The sequence below is a fragment of the Diospyros lotus genome, chromosome 5 (assembly GCF_014633365.1).
Source record: "Diospyros lotus cultivar Yz01 chromosome 5, ASM1463336v1, whole genome shotgun sequence".
Lineage (NCBI taxonomy): Eukaryota > Viridiplantae > Streptophyta > Magnoliopsida > Ericales > Ebenaceae > Diospyros > Diospyros lotus.
This window is the reverse complement of record NC_068342.1, coordinates 19,563,619-19,589,686: the sequence shown is the minus strand read 5'-3', so window position 1 is coordinate 19,589,686 and position 26,068 is coordinate 19,563,619. Positions and strand designations below refer to the sequence as shown.

The 26,068-nt window shown below is 38.3% G+C and overlaps 2 protein-coding genes across 2 annotated transcripts in view; both read left to right on the top strand.

Annotated features, from left to right (window-relative positions):
• The window catches only part of LOC127801043 (histone-lysine N-methyltransferase ATX3-like), a 50,145-nt gene extending 25,520 nt beyond the window's left edge, over nucleotides 1-24,625 (top strand). Inside the window, exons 16-24 of the mRNA XM_052335843.1 lie at nucleotides 5,083-5,147; nucleotides 9,960-10,182; nucleotides 21,625-21,708; nucleotides 21,865-21,921; nucleotides 22,011-22,100; nucleotides 22,387-22,473; nucleotides 22,836-22,910; nucleotides 24,083-24,180; nucleotides 24,329-24,625. Of these exons, the coding sequence (XP_052191803.1) occupies nucleotides 5,083-5,147; nucleotides 9,960-10,182; nucleotides 21,625-21,708; nucleotides 21,865-21,921; nucleotides 22,011-22,100; nucleotides 22,387-22,473; nucleotides 22,836-22,910; nucleotides 24,083-24,180; nucleotides 24,329-24,410 (861 nt within the window). The 3' untranslated portion in view covers nucleotides 24,411-24,625. The remainder of the gene's footprint in view (nucleotides 1-5,082; nucleotides 5,148-9,959; nucleotides 10,183-21,624; nucleotides 21,709-21,864; nucleotides 21,922-22,010; nucleotides 22,101-22,386; nucleotides 22,474-22,835; nucleotides 22,911-24,082; nucleotides 24,181-24,328) is intronic.
• Nucleotides 24,626-24,940: 315 nt separating this feature from the next.
• Nucleotides 24,941-25,440, top strand: LOC127802140 (non-specific lipid-transfer protein-like). Its single transcript, XM_052337837.1, has 2 exons — nucleotides 24,941-25,293; nucleotides 25,410-25,440. The coding sequence occupies exons 1-2, from the start codon at nucleotides 24,941-24,943 to the stop codon at nucleotides 25,438-25,440; spliced, it is 384 nt and encodes a 127-aa protein (XP_052193797.1).
• Nucleotides 25,441-26,068: the final 628 nt, after the last annotated feature.

Sequence of the window (26,068 nt, the reverse complement as noted above, 5' to 3'; positions counted from 1 at the left end):
ACAGTAAGTTGTTTAGCTTTGGATCGAGTGATCATAGGATGAACTGAAGGAGTTGGAGCAACCCTAGATATAGGTAAAGATTGTTGAACAGATTGACAAGCCTGCTGATCCAAATTAGGTTCAAAAGGAAGACTAGAAGAAGAAGTAGGACCAGCAGATATAGAAGAAGACAAGATAGGAGTAGAGGACTGTGCTACTTGAGGAGATGAGGAATTAGAAGAAACAATAGGAAGAGAATGAAGAAGAGTAGTAGAAGGGCCAGGGAAAACAAACTAACTATGAGAGGAAGAACAAGAAGAAGACGAAAATAGAAACGGATAGGGATATTCATCTGGATTGAATTGAACATGTCTAGAGACAGATTCTGCCTGAGGGATGCAAACATTTATACCCTACTTGTACATGGGTATAACCAAGAAACACACATTTAGTGGAATGAAAATCAAATTTATGCTTGTTATAGTGTCTAAGATAAGGAAAACAAGCACATCCAAAGGGTTGTAGCTGCATATAGTTAGGTTGTTTGTGGTAAAGAAATTCAAATGGAGAATGAAATTGTAAAGGTAAAGAAGGTAAAAGGTTGATGGTGTAGACAGCCATTTGAAAGGCTTCTACCCAAGACTTCAATGGCATATGAGCATGAGCTAATAATGTGAGGCCCATCTCAGCTATATATCTGTGTTCTCTTTCGGAAACACCATTTTGTTGGTGTGTATGAGGACATGTAAAACGAGGTTGAATACCAAGACTTTGAAGGTAAGGTAAAAAGGCTTTAAATTCTCCACCATTATCAGTTTGGAGAGCTTTAAGTTTGGAGTTATATTGTAACTCAACAAATTTGTGAAAGGTTACAAAAGTGGCTAAGGCATCAGATTTGAGTTTCAATGGGTATAGCCATGTGTGTCTAGTGTGAGCATCAACAAAGATTTTGTAATATCTGTACCCTTCAATGGAAACAATAGGAGAAGGACTCCATAAATCAAAGTAGACTAATTCCAAAGGTTTCTCGGCTGTAATTGAACAATTAACAAAGGGAAGCTGATGTAATTTTCCAACTTTACAAGAATCACGGAAGGAAACATAAGATTTTGAACAAGAAACATGAATTTTATTCAAAATTGACTGTAATACAAGAGATGATGGATGCCCTAACTTGGCATGCTATTGCTGCCATACATTGTTTGTGTGAGCTACATTTGCACCAGAGGACAGATCTGAAGCAAGTAGATTCTGTCTTTTACATTTATTAGAGGAAACAAAAACAGGAGCTGCAAAATTTGTAGGTTGTTTGGACTTGACAACATGAGAAAATGCTGACATCAATTGATAAAGTCCACCTTTAAGAGTTCCTCGAAGTAACACCAATCCGAAGTCCTTGTCCTTAACTAAACAGGAATCAAAATTAAACTCAGCAACAACATTATTATCTTTAGTAAGCTGAGAGACAATAATGAGACTCTTCTTCATATTAGGATCATGAAAAACATTAGGTAAGTAAATGAAAGAATATGGACTAATTGGAGTGGATAATTGACTGATACCAACATTAGAAATAAACCTCTTACCATCACCAATGGCAACTTTATCAGCACCAGTGTATGGAGAGTGAAGTGACAGATTGTTAAGATTGGTTGCTCCAGAATCAACAAACCAAGGAGAGTTGCCAAGATAGGAGGTCTAAGATTGAGAATCGGGAGACTGAGGCAAAAAGCCACAGTGAATACCTGACATAGACCCTATTTCAGCCATAAAAGCTTCGTTAGACTCATTTGGACTAGCAAGATATACTCGTGGATCAGATTGCACAAGCGAACCATCTCTACCAAAATTCTGATTAGGAACTCGTTGAAAATTCCTATCAAATAGATGATAACATTTGTCCACAAAATGACTAGGTTTTCCACAAAGTTGACAATATATTCTTCTACCACTAGACCTACCACGACTTCTTCCTCATCTATTCTGGTAATTACCTCCTCGAGACATAAATCCTCCTCTATTATTACCAAATCCATTACCATTTCTAGACCAATATGAAGCAACATTAACATTCATAGATGAGGAAGTAGCAGAATCAAAATTAACCGACGAAACAAATAAATTCTTGGCTGTTAAACGTTGTGTTGGTCCCTTGACACACGATGTCCACTCAAGAGGGGGGGGGGTGAATTGAGTGATAAAAACTTATTAAACCGAATTCTTCCCTTTTGAAAACTCTTGAATTTTTCTTATACAAAGAAAATACTTGTTATAAATATATATGTTGTTTGAGAGTGATAGCAATATAGATACACAAACAACCACAATATTAACACAAGATATATAGTGGTTCGGTGTCTCCAACACCTACTCCACTCTCTCAAGGTTAACTCGACACTTGAGGTTCCATTAAAACCACAACACTATGTTTCCAAACAAGATCACCTAGCAAACTTGTACACCCCGAGGTTTTCCCCTTAGCTCACCCCGGAAACTAAGACAACCATACAACAACAACACCACCTAGATTACAATAGGCTCTAGGATGCCACACCACAATCCAATACAAATAAATCATATGTCCAAACAACCTTGGACTAATATGGAAATAAATACAATGATATACAAGGCAAAATAGAAATAATACAAGTTACCACAAATGGAGAGAATGTCTTCTCCTTTGCCTTGGGCTCCAATGGATTGATCTTTGATGCTTGGGCCTTGAATTGCTTTTCTTGAGTGCTTGAGAGCTTAAGAGTGCCTTTAGAAAGATTGATCTTGGTTGTGTATTAGCCTTCTCCAAAAATCCCTTTTTGATATTTATAATAGAGCTTCAAACGGATCTGTAACGGCTAGAAAAAATTCGACCGTTGGACTCGAGGAGTCGACTTCTCTAAAATAGGAGTTGACTCTCATTTTAAGTTGGAGTCGACTCTAGTTATACAAGAGTCGACTTCTCTAAAGCTAGAGTTGACTCTTCAAAATACACCAATGTTGTTAGGTCGACTCTGCATAACATGCTCTCGGTTGGGTCGACTCTAACTTTGCAAGAGTTGACTTCAACTTAAGGGCAGTCGATTTTAGATATACAAGAGTCGACTTCTGAAGCCAATTTTACAGAAAATTGATTTTATACATATAGTAATTGTTTGAAGATATAATCCATATAGCATGTATACATTACAAGATATTTAAGTAAATGTTCATTTACTTTAATACATAAATGTAAATAAGAAAGTACCCCCCATTTGAATTCAATAAAAATATCTAAAAAATCAAAATCCAAAACAATACGAAAGTAGAATTTTGGTTTTAGTACAAAATCGGAATTTAGCGATTTTAGCACCCCCAAAATATTTACCTTCTATTTCTTGAAAAATTCATTAAAAATTATTTTAATAACAATAAATATTAGCTATCGAAATACCGGGAGATAATTTTCTAAAATGAAAACATTTTCTTTTATGTTCCTTTATAATGCGCTAATCTTCCAGTCTTAGAAAAATAACATTTCTTGGTTCATTTTGATACACAAAATACTATAATACTTAAAAATATGTTTTCCACCATATGACATATAAAAAATCTATCAGGGGATTTAAATATACCGAAAATAGTTTTACTAAAATTATATTTTGTTAATCATCAAAACATACAATAGGTTATTTGGCTCAACCCGTTGCTCATGCATTAATAGCAAATATTGAACCTTGTCCAAATTTATATCATCCATCTGATATGTAATGAGACTAACCACGGTCTCATAACTATGATCAAGTCCATTTAGAATACAACAACAACAACAACATATCCAGCCTTTATCCCACTATGTGGGGTCGGCTACATGAATTCTAGACTTCATTTAGAATGGTTAGCAATAAATCTTTGTCACTTAGGGGTTCACCAATGGCAGCTATTGCATGACCTATGGTTTTGATTTTTAGAATATACTCATTGACAGAAACAAAATCCTTCTTAATTGATCGTAGTTGTTGCTTCAATTGAAAAAACTTTGCTACCTTTTGTTGTAAATAAAGATTTTCAAGTGAAAGCATACCTCCGTAGATGATTCACAGTGAATCACCTGTGCGAGTACCTCCTTATCCATCGTGGAGAAGAGCCATCCTAACAGCAATTGATCTGATCGGATCCAATTGATGCAGGCAGGATTAACTATTGGAGAATCAGATCCATCACATGCAGGATTTGGAATATATTTCAACGGTGGTGGAGACTTGTTGATGAATGACATCAAATTGAATGCCTTAACTGTTGCCAAAATTGGTGCCTTCCAAAAGAGATAATTGCTGGTTTCTAGCTTGATTGGAACGAAGTTAAAAGGCTTTGCAACCAAGGAGAAATCAGATTGTGATTCCGATGATAGAGAGGAGGAAGGACGAGGCAAGGAAGAAGAATTAGATTCATGATTAGTAGCCATGGATGCTAGTCAATGGCTCTGATACCATGTAAAGTTAGGGTTTCAAGATGTAAAATAGAAAGAGACACAAAGAAACGAGAAGAAGAAGTCGAAAATGAACTTCGGTAGATCTGAATTAGTTGAATGAAGAAATAAGGCACAGCTAGATATATATACACCAGCTATCCTTACTAACAAACTATTACAAATTACAGCAACTGTATTAACAACTTAACTAACACAACCTTCTAAATGCAACAGCAACACAGCAACAAAAGTAATTACAGTTGTAAATCAAACTACTCGACATTAATTTCTTCTACATAGTTTATAAATGTTTTACAGAACAAAAGATATAGTCAAGATACCACCTATGGGATTAAGGTTTTGGTTTATTGCTGTTATTGATGACTTAATGTACATTCAAAATTTCTGGGTGGCTGAGAATATGAGATATAGTAGAAAAAGAGGAGAAACAAATAGGTAGCCAATTTGTTGCAATGGATGAGTCATTTTTTGTCAAAAGTTGGATGTTTGGTGATTTTGTTTCTGTTCCATTAGTTTAAATTGACCCAGTGACTGCAATGTAATGTCAGAAATGTTCTATCATATCCCTTACAGAGAAGCCTTTATTTTTTATCCGCTTTTGATTATATATTGGTTGTTCTGTTGTGGTTAACTTCCAGTTACACTGTGTGGAGAAGAATGGGAGGCTTGCTACCAAATGTGTATCATATTGTGCTGTTCACAGGTTTGTTCTACCCCTTTTTCTTTTTGTCTTTTTCGTCTCTGTTGATGCATGGCTATGCTCCTCTTCTAAATTAATAAAATTTTATCTTTTTTCAAAAATGCATGGCTATGCTAATGTTATTTGGTATGTCATACCAGCGCACCTTTGTTTCTTGATAAAGTAAGCTGTCTCTCAGGTGGTAAGTGGTAATCCATGTAAGAGTGTTACAGATATATGCATGAGTGTGCGTCCTAAAATACAAAAGGTCATGAGGTGTCCTCCACAATCACAAGACAAGTGTATAGGCTTTCTCAAGAATTAGTTATGGAACAGTTTACAGTGGTAAAAAGTGGAGCAACAGGTCCTGTATTGTCCCATCCTGACCAAGAACAACTAGCTTGGACATTGGGGACACTTCTGTCTTGTTTGCTTTTGTAGGAAAAAAAAAGTATTGAAAACTTCATTAGCATTGCAAGTCATTCCCTATTGATATTGTAACTATGTGTTGACTTGTACTAAATGCTCCATGGTTTTAGTGAGGGCATCTAATCGGTATAATTTGTTGGTAATCGGGCCTTGTAGATTTTGAAACATAGGGGCTGCTGCTATAGAAAACAAGATCTCTTTTGTGGAAGATGTGTTCAAATGAGAGAAATTTTCAAATAGAAAGTAAAAATTCTGTTTCCCAAATTTATATTAGCTTTTAGAAGACATCTTTAATATGTTTTCCATGGTTTTATTCACAAAAATAGGAGGAGTTTTCCCTCATTTTTCAAATAGAAAACATGAGATTTTAGTTCTATCAAAATGAATATAAATTATATTTACATTAAAATCATTATAAATAACAAAAATTTGAAATTTGAAATTAACAAATAGTAATATTATAATATAAAAATATCAACAATATCATAAATAGCAAAGTTGATTGATGATAAATAATTTATTACACAATAATATTATAATTTTAAAATTGATTAATAATCTATAATATAAATAATATCAAAATATTAGTATTACAAATTGTAAAACTATTAATAATAGTTAAACTGATTAGTAGTAAATGGTGAAAATATTAATAACAAGTGTATCATTGGGGCATCTTAGTAAACTCTTAAGAAAATAGGAATTAATTGCTCTATAAATGTATATATTCAAATGAAATAAAGCAAGTATTAAACAAGTGTATCATATGCCCATGCTCCTACTTTGGTTCCAATTTATCTTTTTCTGAAAGCTCTGTTATTGACATTTCAGTTGACTAAATGCTTTACTCGGGTCAATTGAATTGTCCCAATAAGGTGAACCTTGGCTGAGTTGCCTTATTAGTCGATTGAGCTGTTCTAATAAGCAAATCATCTTACTGGGAATCAACTTTCAGTCAACTGAATTCTTCACTCATTTGAATGTGTCTCAACAGTGACCAAAAGTCTTACCTAGCAACAGTATGTCGTCAGCTATATCTCCCTCTCAATTGATTAAATTGCAACAAATTGCCTAGATGTTCTTATTTCATTGGTTGAATTTAGTTAACTACATCACTAATTCAGTTGACTGAATGGAGGCAGAATGCTACTCCCTCCTTAAACCTTTAATGGATTGCCTCAACTAGGTGAATACTCAATAAACTTGCATAACTTGAGCATAATATAACCCTAAGTTATCTTTTGATGATGAACTAATGACATTAAAGGTGCAACTCTCAAGAGACTCTTAGTCGCTTAAAACACTCAGGTGAGCAATTAGTTGCTTGCCTGCATACTAGTCGACAAGAAGTTGTATTCTAAACACCATCAGGTGTTACATTAGTTGCCTGAAGGAAAGTGTAGCACGAGCCAACTGCCCAAGGACCACTTGATGAACCTTTAGATTTTGGACTCCATCAAGGACCAATTAGCTTGAAGGGTCGCCTAAAGATTCTGAGTCCAATCTAGTCAAGTAATTGTTTCTCTCAGAAGCATGTGTCCTACTGAACCTGTCAGAATCATGGGTTGATCTATCAGTCACTTGAAGGATTAACAGGCAATGAAATTTGGATTCCGGAAGGGTTCAACTACCTGTTCAGTTGCCTTAAGGTTACTTTAGCGTTTAGTAGATGAGATCTTAATTTTGGAAAACACCACTAGAAGCTGCCTGAGTTTTGGGGGCAACATCAGCTGAGCCATTAGTCTCTTGATTGGGGAATCAATTGATTTTCTGGAATGAAATTTCAAATTTCTCTTATGCCAACTACCCGCAGAAATGCATTTAATGAGTTTGAAAATGAATGTTGAATGTCTCAAAATATAAAAATTCTATGTATAAGGCATTGAAGACAAAAACAAGGAAGGATAAGCATTAATTTCAAACATTCTCTTAAGTTTATTGAACAACTATGGTTTTCACTGTTTTACATTCAATAAACTTGCAAGAGGAGTGTAAAAAGGCGGAAAGAAGAAAAATCTTAATTTGTCTTCTTTAAGAGAGTATGAGAAGGAAGTTATTGCAATTTTAAACTAGAGATTTCTCAAGAGGATTCTCAGCTACAACAATTATTCAAAAAGTATACATTTGTTTCTTTGTGAGTTTTTGTTTTGGTACATGTCCACCTATATAAAGGCATTTTCATTGTACAAAAAACATTGACACTATTAAAGTGTTGAGAAGGGAAGTGGTGAGTTGCTTGAAACTGTGAGGTTTTTGGGCGAGCCTGGGAAATTGAGTTTTGGAGTTTGGGTAAGATCCAGAATTTTGATATTGTCTGATTGGAAGCTTATTTAAAGTTAGGCTAGGAAAAATTGTAGAAAGGGCTAGGGGTTTGGTATATAATTGATTGATACACAATTTAGAGGTAAAAGAAGGTTGAAAAGATTAATTTTAGTGACTAAAAGCTAGTTTGGAAGTAGGCCTACGAAAATAAGAATTTGAGATTGAAAGATAAGGAAAGAGAAATATTTTCTAGTCATCACACCTTGGGTTAGAATTACTTCAGACAATTCAAAGAAAGTATGCTGCTTAAATTGTATTGCCTCAAATGGTGTTATCTTTGTGTTAGATTGGTAGTTATTATTATAAGCAAACTCTATCAGAGGAAAATGGTTTATCCCAACTACCTTTGAATCCCTAGTGCATGCACACGACAAGCTCCAAGTTTTTGTATAGTTCGCTTAGACTGTCCATTGGACTAAGGATGGTATGTTGTACTAAAACTCAATCTTGAACCTAGTCCAGCTAGAGCCTCCCAAAATCTGGATGGAAATCTAGGGTTCTTGTTTGAGATTATAGTTAGGGGAATATTATAGTCTGATGGTCTCATCAATGTACATTCAGGCCAATCTAGCTACTGTGGATGGTCAAGAAATATGCAGTCTTGGTCAGTCTATCTACATTGACTCAGATTGCATCACAGCCATGCAGTGTCTTAGGCAATTTGCTCACAAAGTCCATAGCGACATGCTGCCATTTCCATTCTAGAATAACCAATGATCGAAACAGTATTGTAGGTTGTTGATACTCTGTCTTGGTCTGCCAATGCACAAGACATCTAGACACATACTCAACTTTTCTTGCCACCAAAATGGCTCTCTCAAGTCTCATACATCTTGGTACTATTCAGATGAAGCGTTTACTTCCTCTATATTTGGAATGCATTATCTATTCTGAAACTTAAGAATTCAATCTTCTATTAACACAAATTTGTATCCTTATCCAATTGCATTTCTTCCTTCTTTATCAAGGAGTCATAATCTTGTCTTTGGGTTATCATATCTTGTACACATTGCTGTGCTAGTACCTGTGCAATTTGCACAATCTATTTCTGAACATTGGGCATCAACGGGTAGCTTACTAAAATTCTTAAGTAACTGCCATTCACTTATCATCAAACTTGACAATGTTGTCACCAGCTACCACATTAGCTTTCCCTGGATCATACAAGATGGTGCATTCATAGTCCTTTTGGAACTCTACTCACCTTTGTTTCATGTTCAACTATTTTCAGGAGGCCAAATACTTTAATCTCTTATGATCTGTATACACTTTAAATTGTTCCCCATATAAATAGTGACACCATCCATATCTTCAATATGACGCTACTGCTACCAACTCTAAATTAGTTTTGTTAATCATTACTTATTAGAACCATAGGCCACTACCTGCCCGTGTTGCATCAGCATGCATCTAAGTGTTGTCTATGAAGAATTAATGTAAACAACAAATCCTCCCAATCCATCTGGAATAGTCAGGACCATTGTTGTGGTCAGCCTGTGCTTGAAATCTGAAAACTCTGCTCACAGGCTTCAAGCCACTGAAGCTTTACAGTCTTTTGGGTCTATCTAGTTAAAGGCACAACTTTCTTTGAAAATCCTTCCACCAAAATGTCTGTGACAAACTGTCAGGCCTAGAAAACTGACTTTTGGTGCATTGCACAGTCCCTCCGATCTAATATAAGTCATGGGATGAAAGATGCCTGCTTATTGTTTTTCTCCTACACTTGAATCTCTTGTTTTCTGCTGCCTTTAAAAAGTTAAAGAACACTCAATTAGCAAGGAAGTTTTGGCTTGATTTGCTTTAGATGGCATGAAAGTCACTACATTGTTTAAATTGTAATGACATTGCTAGCAATCTTTGTTGTCTGATTGAGATTGCTCTATGATTATATATGGCTTTATAATTTTAAAATTTAGCACTCTAGGTTCTGGTGATGTTCCAAGATGTTGGAACTATGGATGTACTTGTGCTTAAAGATCACCATACGTCCCCTTGACCGATAAATCCTACACTGAAAAGGAAAAAATGAGTGTTTTGCACTAGCTATGGCAATGCAGAGTCTTCATACCTTGTTCTTTGGTGCAGAGTCCCAAACCCAGAGAATGTTTTAGTTTTGCAGACTCCAGAAGGGGTATTCTCCACCAGAAGTTTCCAAAATCAATATCAGAAGCAAGAACATTGCTTCAAAGATTCAAAGGTAGTTTCATCAAAGGCAACAGAGCTTCCTGTTTCCTCAAATGTACAAAGTAATGACTCTGAGCCACTCTCCGCTGCAAGGTGTCGCATGTATATAAGATCAAACAATAAGGTAACATTAATGCATCTCCTATCTTTATAATTTAATTTTTTAATTCTTTCTGGAAGTTCTTGCACTTTGTTGCATGCTTATCATGTTTCCCTGAGCTTTCATTTTTTGTATTATAAACTATTCTGTCAGTCTATAAGAAGCAGGATATGAATATGAGACCTGATAACAAGACGTGAATATCTCAGTGTGATAATATTCAAAAAAGTCAAATAAAAATGTGCATGCTAGCAACATATCACGAAATAAATTGCATGTCTTATATATGCACGAGAATAGCTCAAATTCTACTTATAAAAGTCTGATTAAATTTGCTAATATAAATTCTAGAAAATTCTATGCATAGACAAGGTTAGAGTTCGTAGTTCAAAATTGTTATCAATGTCTAAAGTTGGGAGACTAGATGAAAATTTGGCTTGTTTTGATCTTAATTGATTAGTTCTAATATCTTTTAGTAATGGACAAGAGGTATCCCTTCATGGACAACTTCTATCCCTTCATGGATAAGTTTTTTTTTCTTCCAAGATTAAAAAGTAATATCACACAAAATATCTTGTGATGGAAGTGTGCAATTGTTGCTGATATGCAACACTGACAACCTTCATAAAAATGTACTATCATGACCCTAGGAGTAATAGAAGGGTATTATTGTAATAGGGTTATAAGAGTTTGTTAGGAGATATTTTGCAAATTGTTAGGAGCACATGGGTGCTGTTAAGAAATCAATTAGCAACATGCTATGCCTATAAAAAGGCTACTTGTAAGATGATGGACATCATGTGAAATGAAATGGAATTCCTTCCTTTCTAATTCTCTCTACCCTCTCTCGTTTCTCTCTAATTCTCCCTCCCTTTTCTGCTAATTTCTCTCCCTCCTTCGATTCTATCATTTTGATTTCTCCCCTAATCCCAATCACAAACCTAGGTAATCCTAGGAATGTGGCAAATGGTATCAAAGCCAATCGATTCTCAATTGTGATTCCTGCAACCCATATCAGTTCTTGGCTCGAAATTGATGGTGAATTGAGCCAATCATCCACAGTTGTGAACCCTGGTAGTCCTTGTTTGACTCTTGAAGATAGAACAGGTTAACGATCATCGGTTGAGAAATTTGGAAGTTTCTAGCAGTGATTAAGGTCGAGATTGTGAAGGCAAAACAGACCCAAGCAACTTCGACGGTGATTCTGGAGTGACTGGATCTGGGTCGTTACAGGTGACTGAGGTGATACAGGTCGCGAAGCAATACCCATGCAAACTCTCATGAAGTTACATTTGAGCCGGTGGTCCTCAGCTGTAGATTGGAGATAGTAGTGAGAAGGGAAGCACGGTCAGAAGTAAATCTAACAAATTGACGAAGCTGAGCCAGGTGATTCCCAATCAACTCTTGGTTTGACTTGAAGGCAACGGAGAGTCGGTCATCCTCGACCATTGAATTGAGGCTCGGAATTTGGAAGCGGGTACTAGAAATGGGTGCAATAAGCGATTAGAGAGGCGTTACCTGAGTTTATTGCTTTGGGGACTGCAACCGAGCAATTTCGTGGCCTTTGACTTCACTTTGAAGGCGAAGGTAGATGTTAGTGCCCGAGGTACTCACAAGGGGGATTGTAGAATTTTGATGAGGAATTCGGTAGTTGTCTTGAGAATGAAAGAGAGAAAGGGAGAAAGAATAGAGAGAGAGGGGGAATAACATGAGAGAGAGAGAGAGAGAGGCATATTAGAATATTCTCATCGATTGCCTTTTTAGGAATGTGTGGCTCTTACATGTATAGGTGGTTAGGGGCTTTCTAGAAGGTATCCCCTTGCCCAATAGCTTGTAACGACTCTAGTACTCCTTCTCAGCATAATGGCAATTACAAGAAATTTAAAGTAATAGACAATTCTACCTTAAGAGCGTGACAATACCCCTTCCCTTAAAACATTTCTTGTCCTTAAGAAATTACAATAGTCTGATCACTTGGGAAAATTGTGTGAGTAGCTTCGATAGATACTCCCACGTGGTGTGATCTGGATGGTGGTTGGTCCATTACACCAGCACCTGTGTCAAGGGTAGAGAGTCTTGGTAGATGACTTTCTTATCCAGCACGGCCAACAGCTCTATCGTCTGTAAGGAGGGCAGCTCTAGATTGATTCAGTCATGGGCTACAGACTTCTTCAGGAGGGACACGTGGAAGATTAGGTGGATTCTAATCGCTTCGGGAAGTTGTAGTTGATAAGCCACCTTTCCCACTTTAGCTAGCACTTGGTATGACCCAAAGTACGTAGGCCTAACTTATTTGGAGGAAGATTGGTGAATAGCTGTTGTTGGGACCTCCTTACTTTCAAATATACCATATCACCCTCCTCAAAACTCCTTTCACTCCACCGGTCTGCCAATTGCTTCATCCTGTTCTATGCCACTGTTAGCTCCTTTTTGATTCCTGCAGGGCCTCTTGTCTCTGCCTCAAGTGTTGATCAGTTGTAAGCTCTACATTAGAATAGTGCATCACTGTGAGTATTAATAGGGGCTTATAGCCTGTGAGAAAATAATTATGAGAAAAAACCTAAGAGACTAGCCTCTCTTAGCTTGTTATTTATAATAAGCATAATGGGCCTTAAACTTATGGGCTCAATTTAATTACAAATAAAACACACACATATAATAATTATAATATATGCTAATAATTGTAACACTCCCCCTCAAGTTGGAGCATAGATATCATATGCACCATGCTTGTTACAAATATATTCCACTCGAGCACCCTTTAGAGACTTAGTGAAGACATTTGCAAGTTGATCATTGGAGTTAACAAACTCTGTAACAATAACACCTTCAACAAGCTTTTCTCTAACAAAATAACAATCGATTTCAATATGTTTAGTCTGTCCATGAAACACTGGATTGGAAGTAATATGTAAGGCAGCTTGATTATCACAAATAAGTTTCATAGGAGACACTTCACAAAACTTGAGTTCTTGCAGAAGTTGTTTAAGCCAGATGAGCTCACAAGTTGCATTAGCCATTGCCCGATACTTTGCCTATGCATTAAACCTAGCTACTACATTATGTTTCTTACTTTTCCAAGAAATCAGATTTCCTCCCACAAGAACACAATACCCAGAAGTTGGCCGACGATCAAAAGGAGATCTTGCCCAATCTGCATCTGCATAACAACAAATATCCGTGTGTCCCTTATCCTCATAAAGTAGCCCCTTTACCTGACGCTCTTTTGATATATCTTAGAATTCGGATAACATCCCAGTGAGAATCACATGGAGAACTGAGGAATTGGCTAACTACACTCACAACAAAAGCAATGTCAGGACGAGTGACTGTTTTCTATATCTTCCAGGGTTTGAATAAAGCTCCCCTTATCTGGGCAAGAGTCGGGCATTCGGATCCATTGGGGTGTCAATTGGTTTGCAATTCACCATACTAGTTTCTTCTCAGATGTCAAGTGCATACTTCCTCTGAGAAATTGAAATACCATCTCCTGATTGAGCAACTTCAATACCCAATAAATACCGAAGTCAGCCTAGGTCTTTGGTCTAAAAGTGCTGATATAGATGTTCCTGTATTCCAACCTGATCACTCCTTGTGATCAGGTTGGAACAATGGCATCTACATAAACAACCAGGTAGATACATAAGGAAGAAGAATGGCGATAAAAAACCGAATGATCAGCCTCACTTTGAGTGAGACCAAAGGCTTGAACCACAGTGTTGAATCTGCCAAACCACGCCCGTAGAGATTGTTTCAGACCATAGAGAGACTTCTTGAGTTTGTAGCAACAAAACTAGGTGGTTTCTCCATATATACCTCTTCTTGTAAATCACCATGAAGAAAGACATTTTTAATCTCAAGATGATAGAGTGGCCAATGACGCGTGGCAGCTGGCAGCTAGAGAGAGAAAAAGGTGAACAGAGGACATTTTCGCAATAGGAGAGAGAGTATAGCTGTAACCAAGCGGGCCTTAAGACATTCCACCTAGCCATCAGGACCCACTTTGGGAGTGAATACCCAACGACAACCAACGGGAGTCTTTCCTGACGGTAAAGACACCAAATCCCAAGTACCATTTGAATGTAAGGCGTCAATCTCATCTAACATAGCTTGATGCCAACCAGGATGGGACAGAGCTTCACTTGTGGTTTTAGGAATAGAAACAGAGGAAAGATTCGAAACAAAGGCACTATAAGAAGGAGACAAACGGTCATAGCATAAAAAGTTATAAATAGGATGGGCTTGACGAGTAGACTGTGTACCTTTGCGAAGAGCAATAGGGAGATTGTCGGGCTTAGGGCAAGAGGGACCACAAAGAGCGAGTTAGGAGAGTTCTGGGCTGGAGGAATGTTGGCGCTGGTAGCGGGATGAGGACGACGGTGATATGTAAGAAGTGGAGCCGTGGTAGGTGGACCGGAAAACGGTAGGGTAGGCGACGTAGAGGAGACAGACGGACCAGAGGAGGACAACGGAAGAAAAGAAAAAGGAATAGGAAAAACCTAGTGAAGACTCTGTGAATCAGGCTAAGCAACCGAAAAAAAAGACTGATGTTCAAAGAATGTGACATCAACAGACAAAACATAGCGATGCAACTCAGGAGAGTAACACTTATGGCCTTTTTGCACAAAACAAATACATACAAAAACACAAAGAGGAATAGAATAAAGTGGTGTGTAGGGAGCAAAAGGGAATGAGGAATTTGCTCCTGTAACACTGAAGATGGTATGTGATTGATTAGATAACATGTAGTTAGAACAACATCGTCCCAAAATTTGGTGGGAAGATTGGAATGTAAAAAGAGCATCCGTGCAGTCTTAATAAGATGGCGATTCTTATGCTCAGCAACATTATTTTGTTGAGGTGTGTAAGGACAAGAGGATTGATGCAGGATGCCATTAGCAGTCATAAAAGTAGTAAATGGAGAAGAAAAATACTCAGGGGCATTATCACTACGTAAGACACGTATAGAAACTCCAAGCTGTGTTTTTATTTCAGCAGTAAATGTCTAAAAAATAAAAAACAACTCGGACCGACTCTTCATAAGAAACAACCAAGGCAACGAGAAAAGTCATCAATGAAAGTAACGAAATATGAAAAACCAAGAATAGAATTGACGCGACTAGGCCCCCATACACTATAGTGCACAAGGGAAAAGGGAGTCTTAGCCCTATTATTGACCCGACGAGAAAAAGAATGACAAGCGTGTTTACCATGCTGGCACGACTCACAATTAAACATGGACAATGACGACAAACTAGGAACTAATTTCTTCAGTTTGGAGAGGCTGGGATAACCGAGACGATAATGGAGAAGATCTGGGGAAGCGGCACTGGTGCAAGCTACCGGCAAACTAGGCACAACAAGATGATAGTGACCTTGTGACTCACGCCCAACGCCAATCGTTTGCCTTGTACCCTGGTCCTAAACACAAACAGAGGTAGGAATAAAGATAACGCAATAGTTAAGGGTTTTGGTAAGTTGGCTAATTGAAATCAAATTAAAAGGACTATCAGGAACATATAAAACAAAATTTAATGAGAAAGACGAGGTGGGTGTGATTTGGTCGATTCCTTTAACTGCAGTTTTGGTGCCATTAGCCAAGGTAACAATAGGTAAGGTATTAGAATAGGTAAGCGGGGAGAAATGAAATTCATTACCACACATATGGTTAGTGGCGCTAGAATCTATAATCCAAGGACTAATTGATGAGCCTTGAGCAACACAAGTAACAGGATTACAAGGATGAGATTGTTGGGTGGCTTGGAACTTCAGGAAGGCATCATACTCAGCTGCAGACATAGGTACCAATTGTGAACCTGGTGGAGATTGAGCAGGATTAGGATTGCTCTGAAATATATGAGCTGCACTGGTAGATGACACAAGTGGAGCAGTTGACCGACTATGTTTTTTTCCAGCATTTCTCCTCAAGATGACCCAATTTCTTACAAAAGGTACACTGTGGACATGAGCGATTATTATTGCGTCCTCTTTGTCCTACGGTGGAAGCCTGAGACACAAGAGTTGAAGATTTGGCTGGAGGAATATGAGAAGAAGAGGACATACCATGTGCACCTATCATATTCAACAACCTTTTGAAAGAGTCCTTCATGGTAGGGCTAGCGGAGCTGGTCAAGATTTAATGCTTGATGGCTTCAAACTCTGGTTTCAGACTGGAGAGAGCAATAACCATAATAAACTTCAACGTTTGAGCAATTTGTTCGGTGCAGGTTGTAGTGAGAGGAAGAAGAGCATTAAATTCTTGCATGAGAGCCTGAACCTGCCCCATATAAGATTCCATGGACGACTCCTGCTTGAGATTCTTGATATTGGAAACCACAATGTACAAACGTTGGATGTCGTTTGTATAATACTTTTCAGCTTCCTTCCACACATCAACACAAGTTTCAAAGAGGCGAAAGAGTTGCATGATGGAATGATCAATAGACTGTCATAGGAGGCTACATAATTGGGCATCAACTTGTTCCCATCTAGCCTGATTCGCTTATGACACACTTTCAGCCTTTGTGGTAAGATGATCTGTTTGGCTTTGCTCTTTAAACCACATTTTGACAAAGGCTGTCCATGAGAGATAATTGGCCGACCGTATCAACTTGACAGTGGTAATATTGGTTGTCCCAAGATTGGTGACAGTAAAGAATTGAGAGGCATTAGGGGCAATAAGTGCTGGAGCGGGAATAGCACTGGCAGAAACGACGTCACTGAAATCGGACATGGTGAGAGTTTTGACACCAGAATTGGCTTCAGGGGTTGTCGTCATCAGATCTGGAGAAGCCAGAAAAGATTGGTCGGCGGACGTGCTGTCACGCGTCGGTGCGTGGAGACGGAGTCAACAAGCGGCAGCGACAAGTGGGTGGTCTAGCGGCGGCGAGTCTTCAGTGGTCGGTTGATCTAGTGGCGGCGAACCCGATGGTGGTGGCGGTGTTATTCAATGGTGGTCGGACAGTGGGGTTCTAGTATTGGGCAGTGATGGTTAGGGTTTGACAGCTAGGGTTTGACGGTCGTTGGAAAAAGATACACAGCGACGACTAGGGTTTTTTTCTCACCAGTGGCTCTGATACCTTGTGAGAAAATAATTATTAGAAAAAACCTAAAAGACTAGGCTCTCTTAGCTTGTTATTTATAATAAGCATAATGGACCTTAAACCTATGGGCTTAATCTAATTACAAATAAAACACACATATAAAAATTATAATATATACTAATAATTGTAACATAGCCTAACAATGCCTCAAAGGGGGATCTCTTGAGTGAGCTATGGTAGTTAGAATTATAGCACCACTGGACAAGAGGTAGCCACTGATTCCAACTCTTTGGTTTGGAGAAGTAGACACACCTTAGATAAGCCTCAAGACATTGGTTCACACGTCTTGTTTGCCTGTCTGTTTCGGGGTGGTAAGCGGTTGACATGTGCAACCCAACCTCCAATTGTTTGAACAATTCCTTTTAGAAGTTGTTGGTGAACAACTTATCCCTATCAGAAGTGATGGATAAGGGTAGGCCATTTACCTTTACCACAACGTCTAATAACAATTTGGCCACATTAGGGGCTGTGAATCGGTGGGCTATACTAAGGAAGTAACTGAACTTAATGAACCGGTCCAGAACTACCAAGATGGTGTTCTTACCTTTAGACCTCGATAGCCCCTCCACAAAATCCATAGAGATGTGTTGCCATGCTTGTTTAGGTATCTCCTGGGGTTGGAGTAGCCCCGGGTATGGCACCTGTTTGTGTTTGCATTTCTAACATATAGGACACCCTAGCACAAAGACAATAACCTCTTTCTTCATCCCAGGCTAAAAGAATAACTACCTTACCTTGTTGTAGGTGACGTTCAACCTTGAGTGCCCTCCAATAGGTGATGCTTGCAAGGCTTGCAAAATTCTTTCCCTAAGCTAGGGGTCTTCCCCAATCACCAGCCTCCCTTTGTACCTCAGTAGGCCTACCTTTAAGGTATATCCCTTTTGTTCTGTTGGCCCAGCTGCCAATTGTGTAATGAGGTCTTTAGCCCAGGCTAACTGCTCATAACTCCCTGATACCTCCTTTATCCAATCAGGGACTACCACTGATATGGCTTGGCATTCTCCTTTTTCCTCCCTTCTAGACAATGCATCAACCACTATATTCTCTTTGCCCTTTCTATACTCAATGGTATAGTCCAGCCCAAGCAATTTGGTCACCCCTTTCCTTTGAAGCTGCGTGTGCAGCCTTTGTTCCCCTAGGAATTTTATACTCTCCTGGTCTATTCTGATGACAAACAGATTCCCTTCCAAATAGTGTCTCTATTTTTCCACCGCTATGAGGATTGCTATGAGCTCTTTGTCGTATATGCTTAGCCCCAAATGTTAGGGAGCTAAGGCTTGGCTAAGGAATGCAATAGGTTTGCCCTCTTGAACCAGCACTGCCCCTACTCCTATGTCACAAGCATATGTTTCTAGGTTAAAGGATTTGGTGAAATTAGGCAGGGCTAAAATAGGGGCTTGGACCATAGCTCTCTTTAGAGCATTAAAAGCTGCTTCTGCCTTGTCACTCCATTCAAATCCATTCTTCTTAAGCAGCTTAGTTAGGGGTTTGCTGATCATTCAATAACCCTTAATGAACTTCCTATAATAGCCAGTTAGCCCAAGGAATCCCCTTAACTCCTTGATGGTCTTGGGAACCAGCCACTCCACCATAGTCGTGATTTTCTTAGGATCTATGGTTACTCCCTCACTTGTAATTATGTGCCCTAGATATTCCACCTTCCCTTCTGCAAAGGTACATTTTGACTTCTTTACAAACAATTGGTGGGATTTGAGGACTTAAAAGGTGGTTTTGAGATGGTTTAAGTGTTGTTCCAAGTTAGGGCTATACACTAAAATGTCATCAAAGAAGACTAAGATGAATTTTCGGAGATAGGGACTAAACACATGGTTCATTAGTGCTTGGAAGGTGGTTGGAGCATTGGTTAGGCCAATGGGTACGAAAGGTGGTTTTGGGGATGTCTGAACAACTCATTTGGATTTGGTGGTACTTGGATCTGAGATCAAGTTTTGAGAATATGGTTGCTCTTGCCAATTCATCTAGCAAGTCATCAACAATGGGAATAGGAAATTTGTTTTTTATGGCGTGGGAATTCAATTGTCTATAATCTACACAAAACCTCTAGCTCTCATCTTTCTTCTTAGCAAGAAGAACAGGGGATGCAAAGGGGCTTTGGCTGAGTTGGATTATGTTCTTGGAAAGGATGCCTTTTACGAGGCGTTCAATTTTTGCTTTCTGAAAGGGGGAGTATTGGTAGGAACAAACATTTATAGGTTCTTGTGTTAGGCTTAAGGTGAATGGTATGTTCTAAGAAACGGTTAGGGGGTAGGGATGAAGGCTCTAGGAATAAGTCCTCAAACTCAATCAATAAGGAGTGTTAAGAGTCATTAAGGTTTAGCTTGCTTGGGGATCCGGTGAGGGTGTCTAGCTTGAGCCATTGGTGGTCCTCTATTCTGGACTCGCTATTCCCCTTGCCATCCTCATCCACCTTAACAGCAATTACAGAATGCAGTTGGGCTATAGCTCATTCTTCATGCTCAAATAGCCTCTACAGGTGACTTCTTGAGATGGCCCTGCATTCTCCTTCTTCCATATCTGGTCAATGTCAATCTCCTTCCTCCTTTCTCAAAGGTCACCTCTAGGGTGTTGAAATCAAAGATTAGAGGACTCATTGTCCTCATCCAGTCCACTCCCAACATGATTTGACACCCTCCTAGTTGCAGGATCGTCACGTCTGTTGAAAATTCATACTCCTTCATTTTCCATGTAAACCCCTGACATTTGTACCTACTAATCATTCAGTGGCCATTGGCCACAATCATTGAAAGAGGTATGGTGGTTTGCAGCACACATGAGAGTTCCTTGGCTATATTCTCATCCAAGAAACTATGCGTGCTCCCACTGTCCATGAACACAATCAGCTTCTTTCTTCCCACCGTTCCTTTAATTTTGATCATCTTCTCCGAGGGTTGGCCCTCCAAAGGAAGGAAAGATTGAGCTTGGCCACGAGCTACAATTACCCTCTGTGAATTGGCTTGTTGCAAACCAAAAATCATCTTCCCAATGTTATGAAATATCATATGTTTATCAGAGAGCAATTTGGTATGGGGCAGGAATAAAGGTAAAGCATAAGCAGAAGGTGGAAGAGCTTTTGTCTTGGCTAGGCTCTTTGCATCCTCCGTCATCCAAAAGAAAGTAAAAAAGGGTGGTAATAAGACGACAAGTTCTGCAGGAACTCAATCTTACTGAAGCGATTGTAAATAGATTGCAGGTAGAAGGACTAAGGTTCTGTGCAATTGCAGACAAGGACCTTCCTAGGTTGTTAAGTGCCTTTCTTATTGACAGACTTACACTCAAGGCACTTGATGAATTGTCAGATCTCTCCAATTATTTAAGAGTGGAAAAGTGAGAACTGTGTTTGTTGATGCCCTAATGCCACCAACTGGGGGATATCATAGTGATTACCAATCAATCCCTTCAGGTACTGTTGGGATCAGCCTTACCCTGGAGATAATAATTTAGCATTCTCCTATGGATATTGGTCCATTTAGATATGATGGAAGTACTAGTGTACTAGTTTGTTCTAGAGGAGGAGATGGCTTATTGGAAGAATGCATGGAACTAGTCGTTGATCTGTGGGAGCAGAACATTAGGGCTAAATAGAGGAACTGCCATGTAGTTGGGAAGATGTTGAGAGAAAAGGTTGTTGGACTACTAATTGCTACCATGTACTAGCATAGTTCATGTGTGAAGACCCAAGACATTGTTGGGACTCACAGATCAGTGGGAAAAGAGAGCCTTTGCATGGAGATCTGCGAAGACAACATTTTACAAGTGCAGGAAAAGCAAAAGAGAAGGAACATAAAGGCAAAGAGGAATGGGCCTAGAAGGAGAAAGAGAGAGAAAGAGATTAAATAGACAGTGAGAATGGAAATTGGATGAAGAAACAATGGTTTAGTGGTAATAAGTTTCTTGGGGATAAGAAGCATTTTAAGACGGGGGAATTGTCATGACCCTAAGAGCAATAGAGGGGCATTATTGTAATAGTTTATAAGAGTTTATTAGGAGATATTTTGCAAGTTGTTAGGAGCACATGGGTGCTGTTAAGAAATCAATTAGCAGCTAGCTATGCCTATAAAAAGGCTACTTGTAAGAGGATGGACATCATGTGAAATGAAATGGAATTCCTTCCTTTCTAATTCTCTCCACCCTGTTTTGTTTCTCTCTAATTCTCCCTCCCTTTTCTGCTAATTTCTCTCCCTCCTTCAATTCTATCATTCTGATTTCTCCCCCTAATTCCAGTCACAACCCTAGGTAACCCTAGGAATTCTATCATTCTTCTTAACTTCATTTCTCTCAAATTTAGCTAGTCTCACAGTTTTTAAATGGATGCAGTCCAACTTTTTCTGTTTTTCTTTTGCAGAAGGCTGGAGCAAAGGCAATATTCCACCGGCTGGTGGGGCCACAATGTCATTCTTTTGACGCTATAAAGAATTTGTATTCACAAGTAATTCTGCCTACTTATAATGTTGAACATTTTATTTTTCCCCTTTCTTGGGTCCTTTTTGTGAGAATCCTTTGGAAAAATGATTTTAGCTTCATCTGTTAGGAGTCTTGTTTAATTGGTTGCACTTGTGGCCTAAATGGTTTATTCTTTCAACAGGAAGTTGAAGATCCAAAGGCTTTTATGACATTGAAGGAACGCCTCAACCATTTACAGGCAAATATATTTATTTATGGGGTTTATTGTTTTTTAGCGTCTATCTTGTGCATTTTTCTCATTCTATCTGTACATTTTCTTTTCCTCAGAGAACAGAAAAATATCGGGTTTGTTTTGGTAAATCTGGAATACATGGATGGGGGCTTTTTGCACGACAAGATATTCAAGAAGGAGAAATGGTATGCAATAGAATAGCAGAACTTTGCTGTCTATCTTGGGTTCCTTGCAGTTTCCTAATTACTAATATAAAAAGACTTCCTTGTGCTACCGACACGTAAACACTAAATTTTCTGGTTTTGCCATTTATTTGGAAACAATACCTCTAGTTCCATTTTCAATGCAGTTTCTTCGAGCATTAGATGAGTCTGGAGTTTGTGTGGCAGTCTAGTATTCATGTTAAATTTTATTTTTTCCTGGGGTTGCTTCATAGTGATAAAATTTTAATATTGGAACATGCATGCCCAGGTTGTTGAGTATTATGGTGAGAAGGTAAGGCGCAGCATTGCAGATTTGAGGGAGGCACGCTATCAGTTAGAAGGCAAAGATTGTTATGTGAGTTAATCCTTTATACTGGTCTTTGTTCACATACATGTGCACTTGCATGCCAATATTGAAACTGTTTCATAATCTTTGATTGCTTTAGTCTAATCCTAACAAGGGTTTTCTTGACTAGAAGGTTCGTTTTTGTGTCCATGATGTAACTATTGCTTGGTTTTTGAGTAATTCAATGTAGTATGATCAATTTCATTCTGAAATATGCTGTTCCCGATGCACTTCTTAATTGCTTTTCTGTACTTAAAACTTTGATATTGAAGCTATCTTATCATGAAATCTAATGCTTCTGGTACACCTTGTAATTGCTGTTTGTATTTTTGAGTGTGATGCTAAAACAGTGGTTTTTAATACTTGTGCAGCTTTTCAAGATTAGTGAAGAAGTAGTGATTGATGCTACAAATAAGGGGAACATGGCACGCTTGATCAACCATTCTGTAAGCCCTTGTTCTAGAACCCCAAAAAATAAAGCATGTTCTGGACATTGAAATAATATCCGTTTACCATATGCATTTGGACAGAGTTGCTGGGAATCTGAAAATTGAGCATGATTTAGTAGTGTTTGGGGCTTTAGGCATGAAACTTATCTGCCTAGCCCAAGTTGCTTGGCCTGGGCATGTCAATGGATCCCTAACGGGTTGGAATTGGTAAATCTATATCTGGACCCTTTGTTATATCTGTAATTGGATTTGGAATTGGGTCCGAGCAATTGGATATATATTTTGTACCAAACCCTAAATAAATTGGAACTAGATCCGGCCTAGGTCTAAATTGGATCTGTTGACAGGTTTATCATCACAATAGCCAAGCGAGAGAATGAGAGCAGTTCATCATACCAGAGAGAGATTGAGAGGCGAGTGAGATCGTAGAATGAGAAGTTAGAGATTGAGAGAGAGATGTCGATGGCGCAGTAAGGTTTGAGCTTTGAAGAAAATGGGTTTGAGATGGGAGACAATAAACAAATGGCTTTCTCCTAATGAGTATGAGTCTTGAGATGGGCTAGTTAGAATGGGCCTGACCATCTCTTTTAATTGTTTATAATTTTATCATTATTTTTTTTGTTATTTATGCATAATATATATTTATATATGATATATTATATATTTTATTTTTAAACGAATCTAGATACTAATTGGATCAAAATTAATAATATATATTTTATCATTATTCCAACTGTTTATTATATCTATAATTTGAACCAGGTTTGGTAATTCAATATATATTTAGTACCAGACCCTAGATAACTAAATCAAAACTGGGTTATTGGTTTCAGGTTTAAATGGTCCATTGACAGGACTAAGGTTAGGGTGCAGGTGGGTTGGGGAGATATGGTGTACATATTCCTGACAGATTCATTGAACAGATCAAATCAAATGCCCGTAGCAATAGCATGACCATGGGATACAAATTTAAACGAAATTTAATTTGTTTGTGCCTAGATTAGTTTCAGTTATGCAGTCTCTAAAATCTTGATAATAGAGTTTCACTAATATTTATTTTGATAATGCATACTGGAAAGTGAGAATTGAATATTTGATACGATTCCAGTAATTCATTTTTCTTAATTTCTTATGCGGTTCTGGCTTGACATTTTACTACCCTTCCACAGTGCATGCCCAACTGTTATTCAAGGATTTTGACCGCGGGTGAAGACAATCGGATTGTTCTAATTGCCAAGACTGATGTGGCTGCGGGTGATGAGTTGACGTAAGCTCATACAATTTTCCTCCCCTTTGACGTCAAGTTAAATTTGGCTGTGCTTGTTCCTTTATTTTTGGTTCAAATTTGGTTAACAAACAAGACCTGGCTTTGGCATTCCCTTTATTCTCAATGGCTTCTCTGATTTCTCTCACAGGTACAATTACTTATTTGATCCCGATGAGTCCAAAGTACCCTGTCTATGTGGAGCTCCCAACTGTAGGAAATTTTTGAACTAGGTTTACAGAAAAAAAGAAGACTCCCCCCCCAAAGTGAAATGCACAGTATGAAATTAGGCCTCACAGCTTCATAATGTGTTTTATACCCCATCTGTTCATGTAATTTCTTAGAATAAACTTAAATTAACAGCCTTTTATAATGATTGTAAATTTCATTGATAAAGTTGTTCATTTGGGTAATTTATATAAAGTTGTTCATTTGATTCAAAGCACAAGTTGAGCTTGTTTCCTTCTCAAATGTGAAAGATGATTTAATTTGTGGGGTTATGTGCATTGTGATTTGTGGACTTTTGCCTCAGTCATTCTCGAGTCTCCCATACGAAAGATGCCTTGCCTTGAGAAATGACAATTCCACATGCAATGCAAGTGCCGCTCTCCTAGTTTTATGGTCATGATATTTGCATGGTGGCAGCAGCAAGAGATTTTGTTCTAAACCAAACCATTATTGCCCAGGCGGCCTGGTATGTATATATATATATACACAACAGAAGGTGCTCTTCTCCGTCGCAATCAGCTCTGAGGTGCCAAAAATGGATCGATGTCGTCATCGACTTGTGTTTGCGAGTGTGCTGTTGCTGGTTTGTAAGGCGGCCATGGCAGCACCTTCATGCGGAACGGTGAGCACGGCTGTGGAGCCATGCCTCCCATTCCTGAAAGGAGAGGCGAATGCGGCAGGGCCACCATCCGAGGCTTGCTGTTTGGGTACTGGGCAGGTAAACGAGTTGGCAAAATCAAATGACGATAAGGTGGCTATCTGCAACTGCGCAAAGGACGCACTGCTTCAATTTGGCGATTACCTTCCCTCTCGCATCCCCCTCATTCCCCTCCAGTGTGGGCTGCCCTTTAATCTGCCTCCAATTGATAAAGATTTTGACTGTTCCACGTACCCCTCTCTCTCTCTCTCTCTATATATATATATATATATAGATAGATAGATAGATATCTATATATATGTATGTGTGCATGTTAAAACACATTTAATTTGGTTCTTTCATGCAGGATTTCATCGATATGGAAGCCAGAGTTTTAACAGCGAAGCTCATGAAAGTGTTGGAAATTAATCAAGTTGGAATCATATACATATATGTATAAGTAGTTGCACCTCAAGAACCTCAAGAAGAATAATAATGTTTATTGAGATTATTGTCTTTGCGTAGTCTTCCGCCGCTAATGTCTTTAATTTTGAAAAATGAAATAAATTACAAATAATAATATTTCTTATTTGTACTTAAGGGATGCCATATAATAAATCTTCCTCAATTTGGGTGCCCCTTGTATTTGGTTTTTACAAGCTTGATATTAGATTGTATTTGGTATCTCACTCTCTTTTTAAGCATTGGTTGTGCCATTGAACGTCTCTTTATTGAAATTTTTGAAACAACATAAACTCACTCGAACTTCTTGGCCCAAACTCATACTCCTTAGCTCACTTGGCTCCATTTTCCTTACTAGACCTTACCAATATGTGTCTAAAACATGGGTTTTCCATGAGATAGATTATTTAACTCCTATATTAATGGGATATAAAGTAATCCAGTAAGGAATATTATATTACACAATACTCCTCCATGGATTTCTTATGAGATGATTATTTAGCTCCTATATGAATGGGATATAAGTAATCCAATAAGAACTATGATATTACACAACACTCTTAA

Excerpts from the sequence above, each read along its gene's own strand:
- LOC127802140 (XM_052337837.1), top strand. The coding sequence starts at position 24,941 with ATGGATCGATGTCGTCATCGACTTGTGTTTGCGAGTGTGCTGTTGCTG. Across the intron at positions 25,294-25,409 it reads AAAGATTTTGACTGTTCCAC|GATTTCATCGATATGGAAGC; the intron begins GTACCCCTCTCT and ends TCTTTCATGCAG.